Raw genomic sequence first — 16322 nt, forward strand, 5'->3', positions numbered from 1 at the left:
TATATATCTATAGTCTGCTATATACTCACCTATAGTCTGCTATATACACCAATAGTCTGTTATATACACCCACAGTATGCTATATACACCTTTAGTCTGTTATATACACCTACAGTCTGTTACATACACCTACATACAGTTTGTTACATACACCTACAGTCTGCTATATACACCTACAGCCTGCTATATATACACTCAGTCTACAGCCTGCTAAATCCACCATCATATTGCAAATGCATAATGTGAACGGCAATAATTGCAGAAAAAACAAACGCAATACATACCGGAAATGAGTAGATGAATATGGCGAGGAGAGCAATAAGGAGCACCACAACAATAAAACCAATGATGTACCACTTATAGTTTCGCCAAATGATGTGCTTGCAAGACTTGAGAGGATTTGACAAAAAGAAGAAAGACGTGGCTGGGCGGCTACAATAGAAACATTTCAAACAGGCAATGAATCAGTGCTTAGACCTCCGAATAGCCTGATAAAATAGTCAAGTGCATGAAGCCACTCCAGAGAGCTATAGTAGCAGTTGTAACGCACTTTGGTGGCTGTAGGACAGGGTTCATATTTGGTTCATCTCTAGCTACACCAGCTGGCTTGGCCTCGGCTTCTTCCTCTGTTACAAGTTCTATTTCCATCTCCACTTTACCCTGCGATGCACAAATGAATAAAATGCTAACCAAATACATGTATAACCATGTTCAGGAATCGACTTGATGGAGTCATCACAAGGTCCCCAACAATTCATGTGAAAATAACAGCTTACTGTCAACTCTGGGTTGCCCTCAGTCATCTGGTAGCACGGCCAGAAGCCATTCAGTTTCTTCTGGTCAAACAAAGAGACTAGTTTTACTTGAGGATTGAAGTCAGGGAGCTTGGTAAGTTTGCAGTTTTTCGAGGTTTTGGCAGGCTTGGGCATAGCATTGAGATTGAGTTCGACAGAACCTGTGCAGAATGAGAGTAGCTTATTACAGCTGGAAGGGTGGAAAGGTATTTGATAATAATTTGAGAGCTAATGTGCTAGGGCACATACCCTGAGCACTAAGTCATAAGTATAAGCATAATGAATGGTAAGTCATGAGGTTGTTCATGCTGAGTACGTACCAAGGAAGTCATCAGCAGAAATTAGGTCATTATCCCAGATTTGAATGCTGAATATGGGCTGTGTTCTCTCCTCAGTTTCATCCAAACTCCAAAAATGCTCCTACAAGATATATTTACGAGAGTAAGAAAGGGTAAACAAGTAAGAATGATGAAAGGACAGTGTCATATCTGGTAGAGACACAAAAACAAAGACATATATATGAGAGAGACACAAGAACAGAGTCATATATGTGAGAGACACAAAAACAGAGGCATTTATATGAAAGACACAACAGAGTCATATATATGAGAGACACAAGAACAGAGACATATATATGAGAGACACAAGAACAGAGTCATATATGAGGGAGACACAAGAACAGAGACATATATATGAGAGACACAAGAACAGAGACATATATACAGTGAAACACGGATAACTCGCCCTCGGATATAGCGAACACATGGTTAACTCGAATGGTTTTGCTTGGTCCGTTCCCACGCAATGATAAATGGCTCTATATAACTCGAACTCAACACTGTTATAACGAACTGTTTTTTGCCCAACGGCTACCGAAACGGTTGCTATCGCTTTAGAAAATCACTTTATTCCAAGCCATAGAGGTAAACCTCAACTTTTCGTAATTCATAAGCGTCGTTATTACCTCCATCGGCAAAATATTTTTGTCAACGACTTTTCTAAAGGTTTGGTGAAATTTGATTTATCCTGCTATACGATGAATAGCACAGGCTAGCCGGGTCACGCGCGCAAGGATTTTCGCCACGCACATACAAAACAAAAACAGCATGTTGTTTTTGTTTTGTATTTGCGTGGCGAAAATCATTGAGTGCGTGACCCGGGTAGCTCGTGATGAATAGTTTTCCGACGTTGATTCCGTGTTGAATCAACGTCGGAATGTTGAATGTTTAAAACGTCTTAAAATTGTTGTAAGTAATTAAACGTATACGTTGTCTTAGCTAAAAAAAACTATTCATCGTTCGACCTAAACACAGAATACGTGTGTACATTCAATAAGTATCCATTCAAAAAGCGTGAGTGATATACAATGTACCGTAAAACCTCGTAAAACTTTTAATTGAACTGCCTCGGAGTGTTGCTCTTAACGAATCCCAGGTAATGTAAGGTAATCTTTGCATAAACTTCAAGAAAAATCGGCAAAATTGATCGCGGGTAAAACGCTCAAAAGAAAAAGATGTCTTTTCTTTTGAGCATTTCAGCAACGATCAAGTTTTGCCAATGTCAATATAAAAAACGTCCTGGCAATAACATCACCTCAAACAACAAACCAATCACAAGTGATAGAAAAATCTCTATACTTTTTGATATAAACGTTTTAAGCTTTACATTAGAAGCATTAAATTTGAAACAAGTCATTTGTGCTTTTGATTTATATTATAGTTTGTATATGTACATGTATCTACTAATAAATAAGTAACTACATGGACTTGTGACAGTGCTCTGATAACTTGAATGCTCTGATAATTCGAACACTTTTGCTTGGTCCCTTGAAGTTTGAGTTATCCGAGTTTCACTGTATATATGAGAGACACAAGAACAGAATCATATATATGAGAGACATAAGAACAGAGTCATATATATGAGAGACACAAGAACAGAGTCATATACATGAGAGAGACACAAGAACAGAGTCATATATATGAGAGACATAAGAACAGAGTCATATATATGAGAGACATAAGAACAGAGTCATATATATGAGAGACATAAGAACAGAGTCATATATATGAGAGACACAAGAACAGAGTCATATACATGAGAGAGACACAAGAACAGAGTCATATATATGAGAGACATAAGAACAGAGTCATATATATGAGAGACATAAGAACAGAATCATATATATGAGAGACATAAGAACAGAGTCATATATATGAGAGACACAAGAACAGAGTCATATATATGAGAGACACAAGAACAGAGTCATATATATGAGAGACATAAGAACAGAGTCATATATATGAGAGACACAAGAACAGAGTCATATATATGAGAGACATAAGAACAGAATCATATATATGAGAGACATAAGAACAGAGTCATATACATGAGAGACATAAGAACAGAGTCATATATATGAGAGACACAAGAACAGAGTCATATACATGAGAGAGACACAAGAACAGAGTCATATATATGAGAAACATAAGAACAGAGTCATATATATGAGAGACATAAGAACAGAATCATATATATGAGAGACATAAGAACAGAGTCATATATATGAGAGACATAAGAACAGAGTCATATATATGAGAGACACAAGAACAGAAACATATATATGAGAGAGACACAAGAACAGAGTCATATATATGAGAGACACAAGAACAGAGTCATATATATGAGAGACATAAGAACAGAGTCATATATATGAGAGACATAAGAACAGAGTCATATATATGAGAGACATAAGAACAGAGTCATATATATGAGAGACATAAGAACAGAGTCATATATATGAGAGACACAAGAACAGAGTCATATATATAAGAGACATAAGAACAGAATCATATATATGAGAGACATAAGAACAGAGTCATATATATGAGAGACACAAGAACAGAGTCATATATATGAGAGACATAAGAACAGAGTCATATATATGAAAGACATAAGAATGGAGTCATGTATGGGCAAACAAGAACAGAGTGCTAAAAGATCATAGCATTTACAAAAAATTGTAAATACCATATTTACCAAATACGATATATACATGTACCATATACAATATATATACCGTATATACCATATAGCGCAGCATAATACATGGGCAAGATACAAGACTACACAGTAGTGTTTAAACTGCTTCTACATTATGTATAATTCGAAAGAAATAAAGCATGTGTTAATGAATTTTCTCACAGACCTTTTTCTTGTTGACAAGAACTTGTTCAGCTGGAAGATACTCAAAAGGAAACACAAATCTCCAGTTGAAGTTTCCATCCCCGTCTAAAGACCTGCAACCACCCGTTACTCGAAATCAAAAATAGTCTTTGCAAATCCCTAGTTAGATAAATTAAGAGCTCCTACATGTACTTTATCTTTTTGTCAGCTGCCTAAATGCTGACTTTTGGGTTGGCTTTAAATTTCCTACATAAAACAGCATTGCAAGTATTATAGTTGAATACAATTTAGTGAATTTACAATGTACCTACTCTACTCGCTAAGCTTATGACTACAACATTGCCAATTATCTTAAACCTTAGAATACTGGTAAGGGGTGATGAGTTATGCTGCTTCAACAAACTCTTCGACACTAGAAAACTCTGAATTTACTACTAGATACTACAGCCTCGCGATTTGGTGATTTAATTGTTTGGTGGCGATTCTGAAGGTAGACGATTTGAAAATCACCACCATGTAAAGAGATATCACCAATCATATGAATGATATAATCGTGTAAACGCGATTTATCTCATATCTGATGATTTTTAGTGTGAGCGATACTGAAACTAATACATACAGGCCTTTTAGTCTCATAATAAGCTCATACCAGGGCCTTCCACGCACACTGGCATTCAGGAAATAAATGTTTCTAATTATCACGAACACAAAACAGTTTGTTTGTAAGTTAAACTATCCAAATAAATATTAACAAAAATTTACAAGTTATCCTGATTAATCTATAAATAGACGATTCATGATATATTGCGATTCGATTTAGCAAATGTGCAATATTAAATCGTCTGCTGATTCTTGGAAATGGTGAAGCTCTACTACAATGTAGATACTAGCTCCAGTCACTGCACCGTGACTCAGCCTCACTTGTTCCCCACCAGAGGTATAGTTCAATATGTAGAACGTGGTGAAGAGTTTGATTGGTGTTGTATGTCCTACTGCTGTAATAAGCCCTGAAGAGCATTTGTTGCAGACAATCATGACAGGATAACTCCAGACTGTGTGTATTGGTAGTACTCTGTGACAATTAGACCGCATGAAGGCCAAGCCACAACTATTTCGACAAAGTGCCTATATACATAGAGAAGGGGCAGCGAAAACTTCACTGTTAGTATGAGAGCTGCTTTGTCCAATAGTTGTCATTTGTTTATTGTTTTTAAACACACAAACATGACAATGGCAGTTAGGTTTGTACCAAGATTCACTTGTGGAACAAGTAAAGATGAGCTGGATAGAATCATGGTAGAACTATTTGATCTGTCTTTTCCCATTTAGCGGCAGCATGACATAGATGTTGAGTTACTTGTAATACAATGCTCTGAAAGTTACCCGTTACATCTATGGTAAAGTCAAACTCAACTATTAGTACTTTTACGATTCAAATTTGATTTCTCTGATTTACTTTAATACTTTTTACTACTTTATCAAATGAAAAACTTCTTAAACACAACCAACATTTTGTAATGAATTGAAGCTTTTCCAGTTCACGAAATTTTTTTCGTAACATTCGCAAGACGACGAATTGGTAAATACCGACTCAGTAAAAGAAAGTAAGTTGTAGTTATTGCTTGAAGCATTAGAATTACACTTTGATTTTGGAAAGCAAAGAGTACTTGCTTAGAGTATTAAACATGTACCCTAGTCGATATCTACTTGGTTAGCAAAATGGCTGTGTGTAGTACGAGTGTGTGAACCTGAGAGTGTGAACCTGAGAGTGTGAACCTGAGAGTGTGAACCTGAGAGTGTGAACCTGAAAGTGTGAACCTGAGAGTGTGAACCTGAGAGTGTGAACCTGAGAGTGTGACCCTGAGAGTGTGAACCTGAGAGTGTGAACCTGAAAGTGTGAACCTGAGAGTGTGAACCTGAGAGTGTGAACCTGAGAGTGTGACCCTGAGAGTGTGATCCTGAGAGTGTGAACCTGAGAGTGTGAACCTGAGAGTGTGATCCTGAGAGTGTGATCCTGAGAGTGTGAACCTGAGAGTGTGAACCTGAGAGTGTGAACCTGAGAGTGTGATCCTGAGAGTGTGAACCTGAGAGTGTGAACCTGAGAGTGTGATCCTGAAAGTGTGATCCTGAAAGTGTGAACCTGAGAGTGTGACCCTGAGATTGTGAACTTGTGAGTGTGAACTTGAGAGTGTGAACCTGAGAGTGTGAACCTGAGAGTGTGACCCTGAGAGTGTGAACCTGAGAGTGTGAACCTGAGAGTGTGAACCTGAGAGCATGACCCTGAGAGCATGAACCTGAGAGTGTGAACCTGAGAGTGCAAGCCATAGATATACTGTATGATATGCTGAGTGAACTTGAATGACAATATGAACAGAGAAGTGAATGACACAACGAGTATGACACAAACCCCGGTAGTCACGTGAACAATACCAGAAATCCGTCAGAGAGTGACGCTCCTACCTGTAGTGTACATCAGTCTTTTGCTTGCTCGTACCAGGAAGCCAGCCTTTGACATAGATGTCACTCATTTGCTCTCCTAATAAGTTTGTCTCATCAAGTATGACATCAGTGGTGTTCCATATAATGACCCTCAGCTGGTATCTGTAGTGTTTACAGAACCAAACGCATATGAATTTCATGTCTACATGATTATGAATGAATGAAAACTAATAGCCATGCGTTAAACTGATGTACACCCTTTGCCTTAGCTTAATGCTACGCTATTCCTAGTACTTTACTCACTTTTTAGGAACTCTGGCTGAGATGTTAATTGGAGGTCCAGGTGGACCAACAGACTTAGGGAATATATCAACCCACATTTGGAGCTTGCCCTACAAAATACCACAACTCCCTCAACTACTGAATATATATGAAATAAGACTCTGTGAAGACTTGGGTTACATGTTTTGAATGCCCGCCTCTCTCTAAAAAACTGAGACTATCGAATGGAAGCAGGCTTCAATTTCCATCATATTCATGAAATATTAGTTAGACTCAGACATAACAACTATAAATATTACTAGCTACCTCACGACCTTAATCTTCACATTAACCTTGATCTTAACATTGGTAGAAAAACACCAACCTGGTCGAAGGTTGGCTGAAGCTTGTTTCTGAGCACACGAGTCTCTATGTGCTCTTTGACTATGGGCAGGCCATTAAGGACGTAACAGGCTAGCCTCTCCTTTGTCTCGCCCCAGAAATGGCTGGTTTCCTTATTATTCTCAAACTGCTGGAGAGTGTAGTTCCTACCAGCCACAGACACCTGTGTGTTACCTCCGTAAACTGGAGCAGCCAATCTGTGCCTGTTGCAAAACTCTTCTAAGATCTGGGACGGCTTAAGTGCATCCCTCCATTGACAAATTCCAGAACTACAAGCAGCCAGATGAGCATCATACGCACATTGCAAGTCCACTGGCTGACATGGTGGGGGAGTCGGTATAAGATAGTGCAGTGCCAACTACTTGGCATTCATATGTAACTAGTCGTATTTCTGGGTCTATGTAAGGTCGACAGAAAGTGAGTGCATAACTCACCTGCAGTAGGTGCGGTGCACCCCACAAATGGCCCTATATTTTGAAAGGAACCGATTCTCGAGGTCTATGTTTGTCTCACCAATAGGGTCATCGCTGGTGAGGAGGTCATAGTCTTTCACTATAATCTTCAGATCTTTCTGCAGAGGGAGGATGCACTTGAATTCAAGCATCCTGTAAAAACATGAACACTTTGGTAGCACTACAACAGTTAGCATATTCACTGCAGCACCTCTTACACCAGTACACCAGCTCACGACCCAAAGAGAAATAATATAACTGAAATAAACTGCTAAGTGAACAGTAACTGAATATAACTAAGGAAATGACCATTGAGGCTGATAGTGATTAGCGTGAACAGGTGAGTGGTGAGAGTATACCAAACTGATTGTGACTAGAGTAAACAGGTGAGTGGTGAGAGTATGCCAAACTGATTGCAACTAGAGTAAACAGGTGAGTGGTGAGAGTATGCCAAACTGATTGCGACTAGAGTAAACAGGTGAGTGGTGAGAGTATGCCAAACTGATTGCAACTAGAGTAAACAGGTGAGTGGTGAGAGTATGCCAAACTGATTGCGACTAGAGTAAACAGGTGAATGGTCAGAGTATGCCAAACTGATAATGACTAAAATAAACAGGTGAGTGGTCAGAGTATGCCAAACTGATTGCGACTAGAGTAAACAGGTGAGTGGTGAGAGTATGCCAAACTGATAATGACTAGAATAAACAGGTGAGTGGTCAGAGTATGCCAAACTGATTGCGACTAGAGTAAACAGGTGAGTGGTCAGAGTATGCCAAACTGATAATGACTAGAGTAAACAGGTGAGTGGTCAGAGTATGCTAAACTGATAATGACTAGAGTAAACAGGTGATGTATGATGTAAACATTAATGAAGTAACCAAAATATATTTAAATAAAATAGTAATTACTATGATTGCTACATGACTTACTCTCCAAAAATGGGATTGAGGGTGTTTGCATGATAGTTGTCACGTAGGCTAATCGTCTTCTTTCCAAGCTTGACTTCGAGGAATGGGTCAGCCTATGAATCATAAGAGGCATACGCGAGTAAGTAATGTAGGTAATACAAATAATACAGTTAATGAAGGTACTGCAGATAATATAAGTAATATAAGTAATCTAAATATGTAATGCTGATAATACAGGTAAGCAATACCACTACAACATATTAAAACATACTCTCTAGCTGGTGCCCCAGAGTTCAGAGGTTATAATAAACTAGGGGAATTCCCGGTGTTGCCCGATGTATCAAAAGTCTTTACACAGAAATTTATTTTTATTTACACTGTACAACATTTACCATTATAACTTTTAAACTTCATAACATGAGAAAAGTGTTTTGAGCAGTTCAAATAAATTGAGAGAAAAACTAAAACAACTGTAAAAGTGTGTAAATGTGAAATAATTAGCCAGTAATGGCTGAAGTCTGAAGATAAAGTTTGATTTATTAGAATAAAAATTGAATTGATGCTGATATAATTAAAACAAACTAAAAAAACAAAAATCCCAAACATGTTGAATTAATAATAATAAAGAGTACGTAGAAGTTTGTCTATAAAAAAGGTTTTTGTTGCTGCAGAAGCCATCTATCAAAATTATGAATACAACTGTACTGGTACCACTCGATAGTGAACAATAGCACAGCCATAAAAATGAGATAACAAAGTTAAATACATCAGTGAAGCGCACAAGGATACTTTGTCTGACAGAACCAAGAGAAAATGTAGAGACAATTCTTACTGAAGGATGTCTATGTGAATATTCTTTAATTTTACAATTTTTAAACGATCACCCTTTGCAATAACTGGAAATTGAAGATTGGAATTATGCCATTCCAGTTGTACCGTAACGGAGCATTTGAAATTGAAATGGCACAATTGAAAATTACAAATAAAGAAAAATGAATAATGAATTTTGAAATGGCATTTGAAAAAAACTTCAAAAGACGAACAAATGCAAAAGGCAATATTAATTCATAATAAAACATACATGTATATTTAGCTGTAATCTCGATAAGGATACAATAGTTAAGCTAAATAAAATGATAATCGTTTAGCCTTATGGCCTTAACTCTTAGCCTTAGCACCTGTTTGAATACTTACAATCGCAATCGTTGCGAATTCAATTCCAAATTATTTATTGGTAGATTTTAGTAGCTATAGCTGGACAAAAGAAAACAAAAGACCAGCAAAAACAAACAGAAGACAAAAACTGAGATTTATTACAAGTATTAAATTTTTGCTTAAAGGTTGACTTGCAACAAAATTCCCATTACAGTTATTTGATATCAAAAGATTCACCATGTCTTACTCTGTTGTGTTGTAGGCGCAAAATATGTGGTAATGTGATTACAAGCTCTTAAAAACTAAAAAACGAACAGTTAATCGCAGCCACACGAGACCGCCATAATTTGGATTCTCTTTCCAAAACGGCGCAAATGTGACGTAGTTGTGGTAGATGGTTTCTGTTTACACTGTCATGCAACCTTATTCGTCGAAATATTTTCACAAATATACTTCCCGCATTCAATAAAACCATGTCTATTGTTCTTACGCGTCTGTTTTATCGTCATTGTAATGCTGTCACTTTTAGCAGTGATATCTTATAACTTACCGTAAAAATTCATTTAATTTTTTAACCTTAGCTCGAAGGAGTACATATCATTGTCTGATAATCATGACGAGCCTGTTGGTCACCTGTGATAATCGAAAAGTGCTGCAGAAATTATTTGCGAAGTATTGGGTCACATGATCAGATTATGACTTGACGATTTGATCAAGCCGAAACAAAACTGTAAAGTAGCGAGCATCTATATTTGATACCGGGTCTTCGGTAAAACCCGAAGTGTTTGTCATAAACTAGTGCTACGATAAGTTTTATATTGAGCTTTTTATTGGCCTTTCAATTCACAATTGACAAGACAATAACCAAATTTCATGACTACGTCAGAGAAATAAAGAGATTCCAATCTACGGCGGCTTTTCGTTTTTGAGCTTTTAAGAGCTTGTAATCACATTTCCACATATTTGGCACCTATAACACAACAGAGTAAGACATGGTGAATCTTTTGATACCAAATAACTGTAATGTGAATTTTGTTGCAAGTCAACCTTTTTAACAGACGCTCACAACATTGTATGTACATGACACTTATGCAGACCCACAGACACCCACAGAAACACACAGACACCCACAGAGACACACAGACACCCACAGAGACACACAGACACCACAGAGACACACAGACACCACAGAGACACCGATGCAGACACCCCCAGAAACACCAACGCAAACACCCACAGAGAAATGCACGAAGACACGTACATATACACACACCCATACAGACACACAGACAGTACTTGTCAACTAATGTAAATCATAACCACAGTGCTTGCAAGAGTTTTTTATTCACTCTTTCCAGCCAATCTGTTCCCTATATACAATAGTGCAGCCACCCTGCTCCCTATATAGTATATACAATAGTGCAGCCACCGTGAAGAGGAAAGATTCAGAAGCGGAGAACTCACGAGACCATTGGGGTCAGCTGGCTGGAGGTCATAGGCTTGGATAAGGTAGACCCTGACAACACACTCCTCAGGAGCAGGACTCGGCAGTCTATCAAGGTGCCTTGGTGGAAGGGGTTCATTAGGATCCTCAGGCAGTTCATAGACTTTGAAAGTTCCCTAAACATATTATCACTTGTACATCACGTATATCACCGCATGTACTTGAAATGACAGATACATGTATATGTATAAAATTAATAAGATCCAAGACTAGGTTTGCGCATGACCGATGTACAGAGTGTTATAAAAAGGTGACAAACCTTAAATTCACCGATCACCTCTTGGCCTTCCTCGTCATCAGCGCTGCCAGACATAATCTGGAATGTGTCGCAGAAATCTGTGAAGCCTTCAAATTCTGGTACATCCTCCAGCTCGCAGTCATACATCTAAATTTATAGATGAACCATAATTAGTTTGTTCTTCTCCATAAACAATGTTCGCTTCATAGATACAATACCGTCTTTTACCTCATAAAAAGTTGTGACAATTTTCACAATGTATAGACCGTTCAACACATATAACCCAGGGCATTCTTATTGTTTGGAACCTATGCTACCCACCGCTCCATGCTACCGATGTTATTTATTATCCTATGCTGCTACTGCGATGCTCACACGCTCCAAGTTACAGTCTATGCTTACATACCAAGATTGTGTCGAATCCCATCTGAACATACTTGAGAGCCTTGTCCTCCTCTCCAATCGAGGTGTAGTATTTACACCACCAGTCTATGTCCTCCATGTCAGGCGGCGGTGGCTATAGAAAAGAACCACAATGTTTACATACATAAACACTAGAAAACTTACCACGATATGTTATAGCCAAATGATACACGCCGTTCATACTACAGCATACTCTATCGCATTTCCTGTTATCACTCATTGGCTATTTCCTGTTGCATGCTACAAACATTCCTGTTATCACTCTATTGGCTATTTCCTGTTGCATGCTACAAACATTCACGACAGGGCGTACGTAGTTCAACCTTGTAGATGTGCCTCACCTCGCTTCTACTCAATAGTTAGAGACTAAATATTACACCTATTAGGTAATTAAAAATGATGGTTTCTATATACCTTTTCCGTGTCAGGGATATCTAGAATCGTTTCAGGATTCTCCACAAGAGGTTGCTGACCTACAAACAGTGTTTTACTGTGATGAGCTATAAATACACCTGCGGGTCATACATACGAGGTGAGTAAAGTGATAAAACAGTGAAGCTCTGTGCGGTGTTAGTCAGAAGATTCGCTAACAGCGCTTTAACAGATAAGAGACCTCTGTAAGCAGACAAGCTTGGTTACAAAGTGGCAGTCTTGGCACTTGTGTAAAAGTAGCAGCTCTTGAGTTGAGGAAAGTTAGTACGAGTTAGTTATGCAGCAAGTACCACTTTTCAGCAAAGCAACGTAGGTTTGGTAGTAGAAGGCATTCTTGTTAACGTGACTTTTGATGGTAAGGAGATGCAACCTACTGACTGAAAGAAAGACAGATGTAGGCATTGGAAAGGCTAAAGAAGTGACTTTAGCCCTGGTTAATGCGCAAAATAGAAAATGCGCTCAAGGAATTTTTAAGAATGGAAAAAGAGAAAGAATTTTTGTAAGGCTATTAAAGATTCCTTGGAGTCTTAAGAACCCCAGCAATATTACTGACACATAAGAACACCAGCACTACTACTAACACTCAAGAACACCAGCACTATTACTAACACGCAAGAACACCAGCACTATTACTAACACTTAAGAACCCCAGCACTATTATTAACACTCAAGAACACCAGCATTATTACTAACACTCAAGAACCCCAGCATTATTACTAACACTTAAGAACCCCTGCACTATTACTAACAATTAAGAACCCCTGCACTATTACTAACACGCAAGAACACCAGCACTATTACTAACACTTAAGAACCCAGCACTATTATTAACACTTAAGAACCCCAGCACTATTATTAACACTCAAGAACACCAGCATTATTACTAACACTTAAGAACCCCAGCACTATTATTAACACTCAAGAACCCCAGCACTATCACTAACACTGAAGAACCCCAGCACTATTATTAACACTCAAGAACCCCAGTACTATTACTAACACTTAAGAACACCAGCACTATTACTAACACTTAAGAACCCCAGCACTATTATTAACACTCAAGAACCCCAGCACTATCACTAACACTGAAGAACCCCAGCACTATTACTAACACTTAAGAACACCAGCACTACTACTAACACTCAAGAACCCCAGCATTATTACTAACACTTAAGAACCCCTGCACTATTACTAACAATTAAGAACCCCTGCACTATTACTAACACTTAAGAACCCCTGCACTATTACTAACACTTAAGAACCCCAGCACTATTACTAACACTTAGGAACCCCTGCACTATTACTGGCACTATTACTATTACTTGTTATTGTGCTACCTGGGATTGTGCTACCTTTGGGTATAAAATAATTCTCAGTCTTGACAAGACACATAAATTTGGAAAAGCCGAACCTATGATAGAAGAGCTATGAGATACAGCAAAATCAGATTGGCGTGCGATTCAGAGCAATCTGTATGGTATATGAAGACAGTCTTTGATAGAGCTAAACAGGCATCCTTAATAGAGCTAAACGAGCATTCATCTAGAAGGCAGCCTACAAAGACAAGACCTGAAAAATGCATGATTGGCAAACATGAAAATGGAACAAAGGATGAAGGGACTTATTAGAGAGGAGAAAATGTAAGTAGGATAGCTGGAGCCCGAATATTACCATTTGTCATACCATCGACAGAAGCAGTTATGGCATCCAGTGAGGCTGCAATGATTCAGGCGAATGACTGCAACATGGTGCGAGGCTTTGAGGCCCGCGAAAGCCACGTGGTTGGCTGTGCAAAATTATAGCCAGAAATAATGGATGTTACAGAAAGAAGAGCTGAAATATTTGCGGAGCAATTTGCTCACCGTGTGCGGCAAGTGAAAAGCAGTTGTACGCGTGTACATGTATACACAGCCATATTGGTATTATGAAGCAAGAAACTTGAAATTTGCTGAGCATTGTGGGACTGAAAAAATTGTTAATAATGCACGATAAAAATTAGTTCATTCCAAAGATATGTTAAATAATTTATGTTCATAGCGCGTGCAAGGTCTGTTCACAAGATGTGCAAGGTCTATTTACAGCATCTGCAAGGTCTGCTCACCGCATGTGCAAGATCTTCTCACAATATGTGCAAGGTTTGCTCACAGTATATGCAAGGACTGTTCACAGCATGTGCAAGGTCTATTCACGACATGTGAAAGGTCTGCTCTCAGTATGTGTAAGGTCTGCTCATAGCGTCTGTAATGCCTGCTCACAGCATGTGCCAAATCTACTTAGTATTTGAAAAGTTGACTGGAAGATCTACTACTAAAGACTTTGTAAGGTCACACTATCGACCATATGACACTATCGACCATACGTCTGTTTACAGCATGTGCAAGTTTGTCCACAGCATGTGGAGAGTTTGCTCGCGGCATATGGAACGTCGGCTTGAAGCATGTGAAAGACCTGTTGATCACCTGTGAAACACTTACTTTTTATAGAAAAGCACTGCAGACATAGACTCAGATGTAAAAGGTCTAGAAGCCTAAGTACAATAGTTGTTGAGGAAGGCTGAAGCTAGCACCCGCAGCAAACTAGCTATCTAACTATTTTTTATTAATGGGGCTGTGTGAAGCCTAATGACTTTTGCTGCTCGTGTCGCAAACCCTGTTTGTTCCCCAACCTGCACGGCGATAAATACAAATCTTACCTTCAAGAGCGGCCTGGTCTGAAAGACCCTCAGGATTGTAAGTCGGAGAGGGTGATGAGCCCACCAAGTACTTCTCTAAAGATCGTATGACATGCATTCCGACAGTTGGTTTGCGACCAAATGCTCTGTGGTCTCGAACTCTCAAACTCACAGGTGGCATGAAATACTCTTCTTTGGGCAGCATCTACACCGGACATGCAACTTGTTAGTCATCATCAACTCAGAAAACAGGTAATTATAATAACCACCTAATAAAGCACTGTCTCTGAACAACATTAAAGTTACTCATTACTTTAAATTAATCATTTTGTGTTTTTGAGGTTAATTTCTAACCCTTCACTACTCCCCACTTCATCGAGCCTTTGGTCACACTATTCATCTAGCCTTTGGTCACACTATTCATCTAGTCTTTGGTCACACAATTGAATTGAAACTGCAGATGGCCTGGTAGACTAGCTTTAGTGTGCCTGTTATGACTATAGCTCAATAGATGTGGTATGTGACTTTTTGGAACAAGCACTTGTTACTCTACTATAGCCATGGATTGATAACATGTAGTACAAAGCTAGCCCTATTCTACAAAACTCTAGCGATTGCAAGCGATTCCAAACTTGCAAGTCAGCCAAAGTTTCATCACTTGTTTTATTTCAGACGATGCAAATAACTTATCTGAGCTGACAAAAGAATCATGCCACAAGAGACTCGTCCGACGAGCGACTCGTCCGATGAGCGACTCATCTGACAAGTGACTCGTCCAATGAGTTACTCATCAAAAGACTGACTCATCCAAAGAGTGAATGACCCATTCGAGAATTGATCAACTCAAAAAATAATTCATCTGACAACTCATCTGACGAACAAAATAAAGCCAACACATACGGTGTCAACGAATAACAGAGCTTCTGAGAAGTTGGGGTTTTTTCTTGTATTCTTGATGATGGGGGACTGCGCAACCGCCTCTCCAATCTCAAATTCCACGCTTGGTGATGTTATAGAGAGTAGCTGGTACTTCTTCATGTTTCTCATACCCCAGCAAAGAATCTGAAAGAGGGTAAGATCTGATGCCAACATACGTAAATACGAAACAAACAGATATTAGCACATTAAATCAACTCTTTTGTCAATAAACAGAGCGGAATGGGTGAGACTGTCACCTCTACTGCAGTCCTTCTCATGATGGGTCGAATACCAGTTGGCACGATGTAGTGATCCCCACGCTTTGGTGGGGCAAATGGAAGGTCCTCTCCATTCATCTGCAAAATGAAGTAAACAGTGAGAAAAGTGAAAACCAAAGAAGATGTAGGCAAACAATAATTGTAATACAATAATTGAAACAGAGAGTATATAATTCATTTGACGGCAGTATTACTACGATCGATATCATAGTGCCACAAACAGCGCGTGTGAATAAGAGTTAGTGACAGCTTGTTACACTTTTA

General features: G+C 38.7%; 1 protein-coding gene across 3 annotated transcripts in view; it reads right to left on the bottom strand.

Moving 5' to 3' along the window:
* The window catches only part of LOC137393553 (myoferlin-like), a 72872-nt gene that overhangs the window by 3996 nt on the left and 52554 nt on the right, over positions 1-16322 (bottom strand). For all 3 annotated transcript variants that reach the window (XM_068080151.1, XM_068080152.1, XM_068080150.1), the window contains 18 exons: positions 16038-16136; positions 15763-15924; positions 14884-15067; positions 13863-13907; positions 12174-12232; positions 11743-11853; positions 11358-11483; positions 11059-11214; positions 8461-8552; positions 7514-7684; positions 7063-7348; positions 6720-6808; positions 6438-6578; positions 4000-4090; positions 1115-1214; positions 777-955; positions 551-660; positions 285-432 (listed from right to left, as the gene is read on the bottom strand). In XM_068080151.1, the coding sequence (XP_067936252.1) occupies positions 285-432; positions 551-660; positions 777-955; positions 1115-1214; positions 4000-4090; positions 6438-6578; positions 6720-6808; positions 7063-7348; positions 7514-7684; positions 8461-8552; positions 11059-11214; positions 11358-11483; positions 11743-11853; positions 12174-12232; positions 13863-13907; positions 14884-15067; positions 15763-15924; positions 16038-16136 (2349 nt within the window). The remainder of the gene's footprint in view (positions 1-284; positions 433-550; positions 661-776; positions 956-1114; positions 1215-3999; positions 4091-6437; positions 6579-6719; positions 6809-7062; positions 7349-7513; positions 7685-8460; positions 8553-11058; positions 11215-11357; positions 11484-11742; positions 11854-12173; positions 12233-13862; positions 13908-14883; positions 15068-15762; positions 15925-16037; positions 16137-16322) is intronic.

This window comes from Watersipora subatra, chromosome 4 (genome assembly GCF_963576615.1).
Source record: "Watersipora subatra chromosome 4, tzWatSuba1.1, whole genome shotgun sequence".
Lineage (NCBI taxonomy): Eukaryota > Metazoa > Bryozoa > Gymnolaemata > Cheilostomatida > Watersiporidae > Watersipora > Watersipora subatra.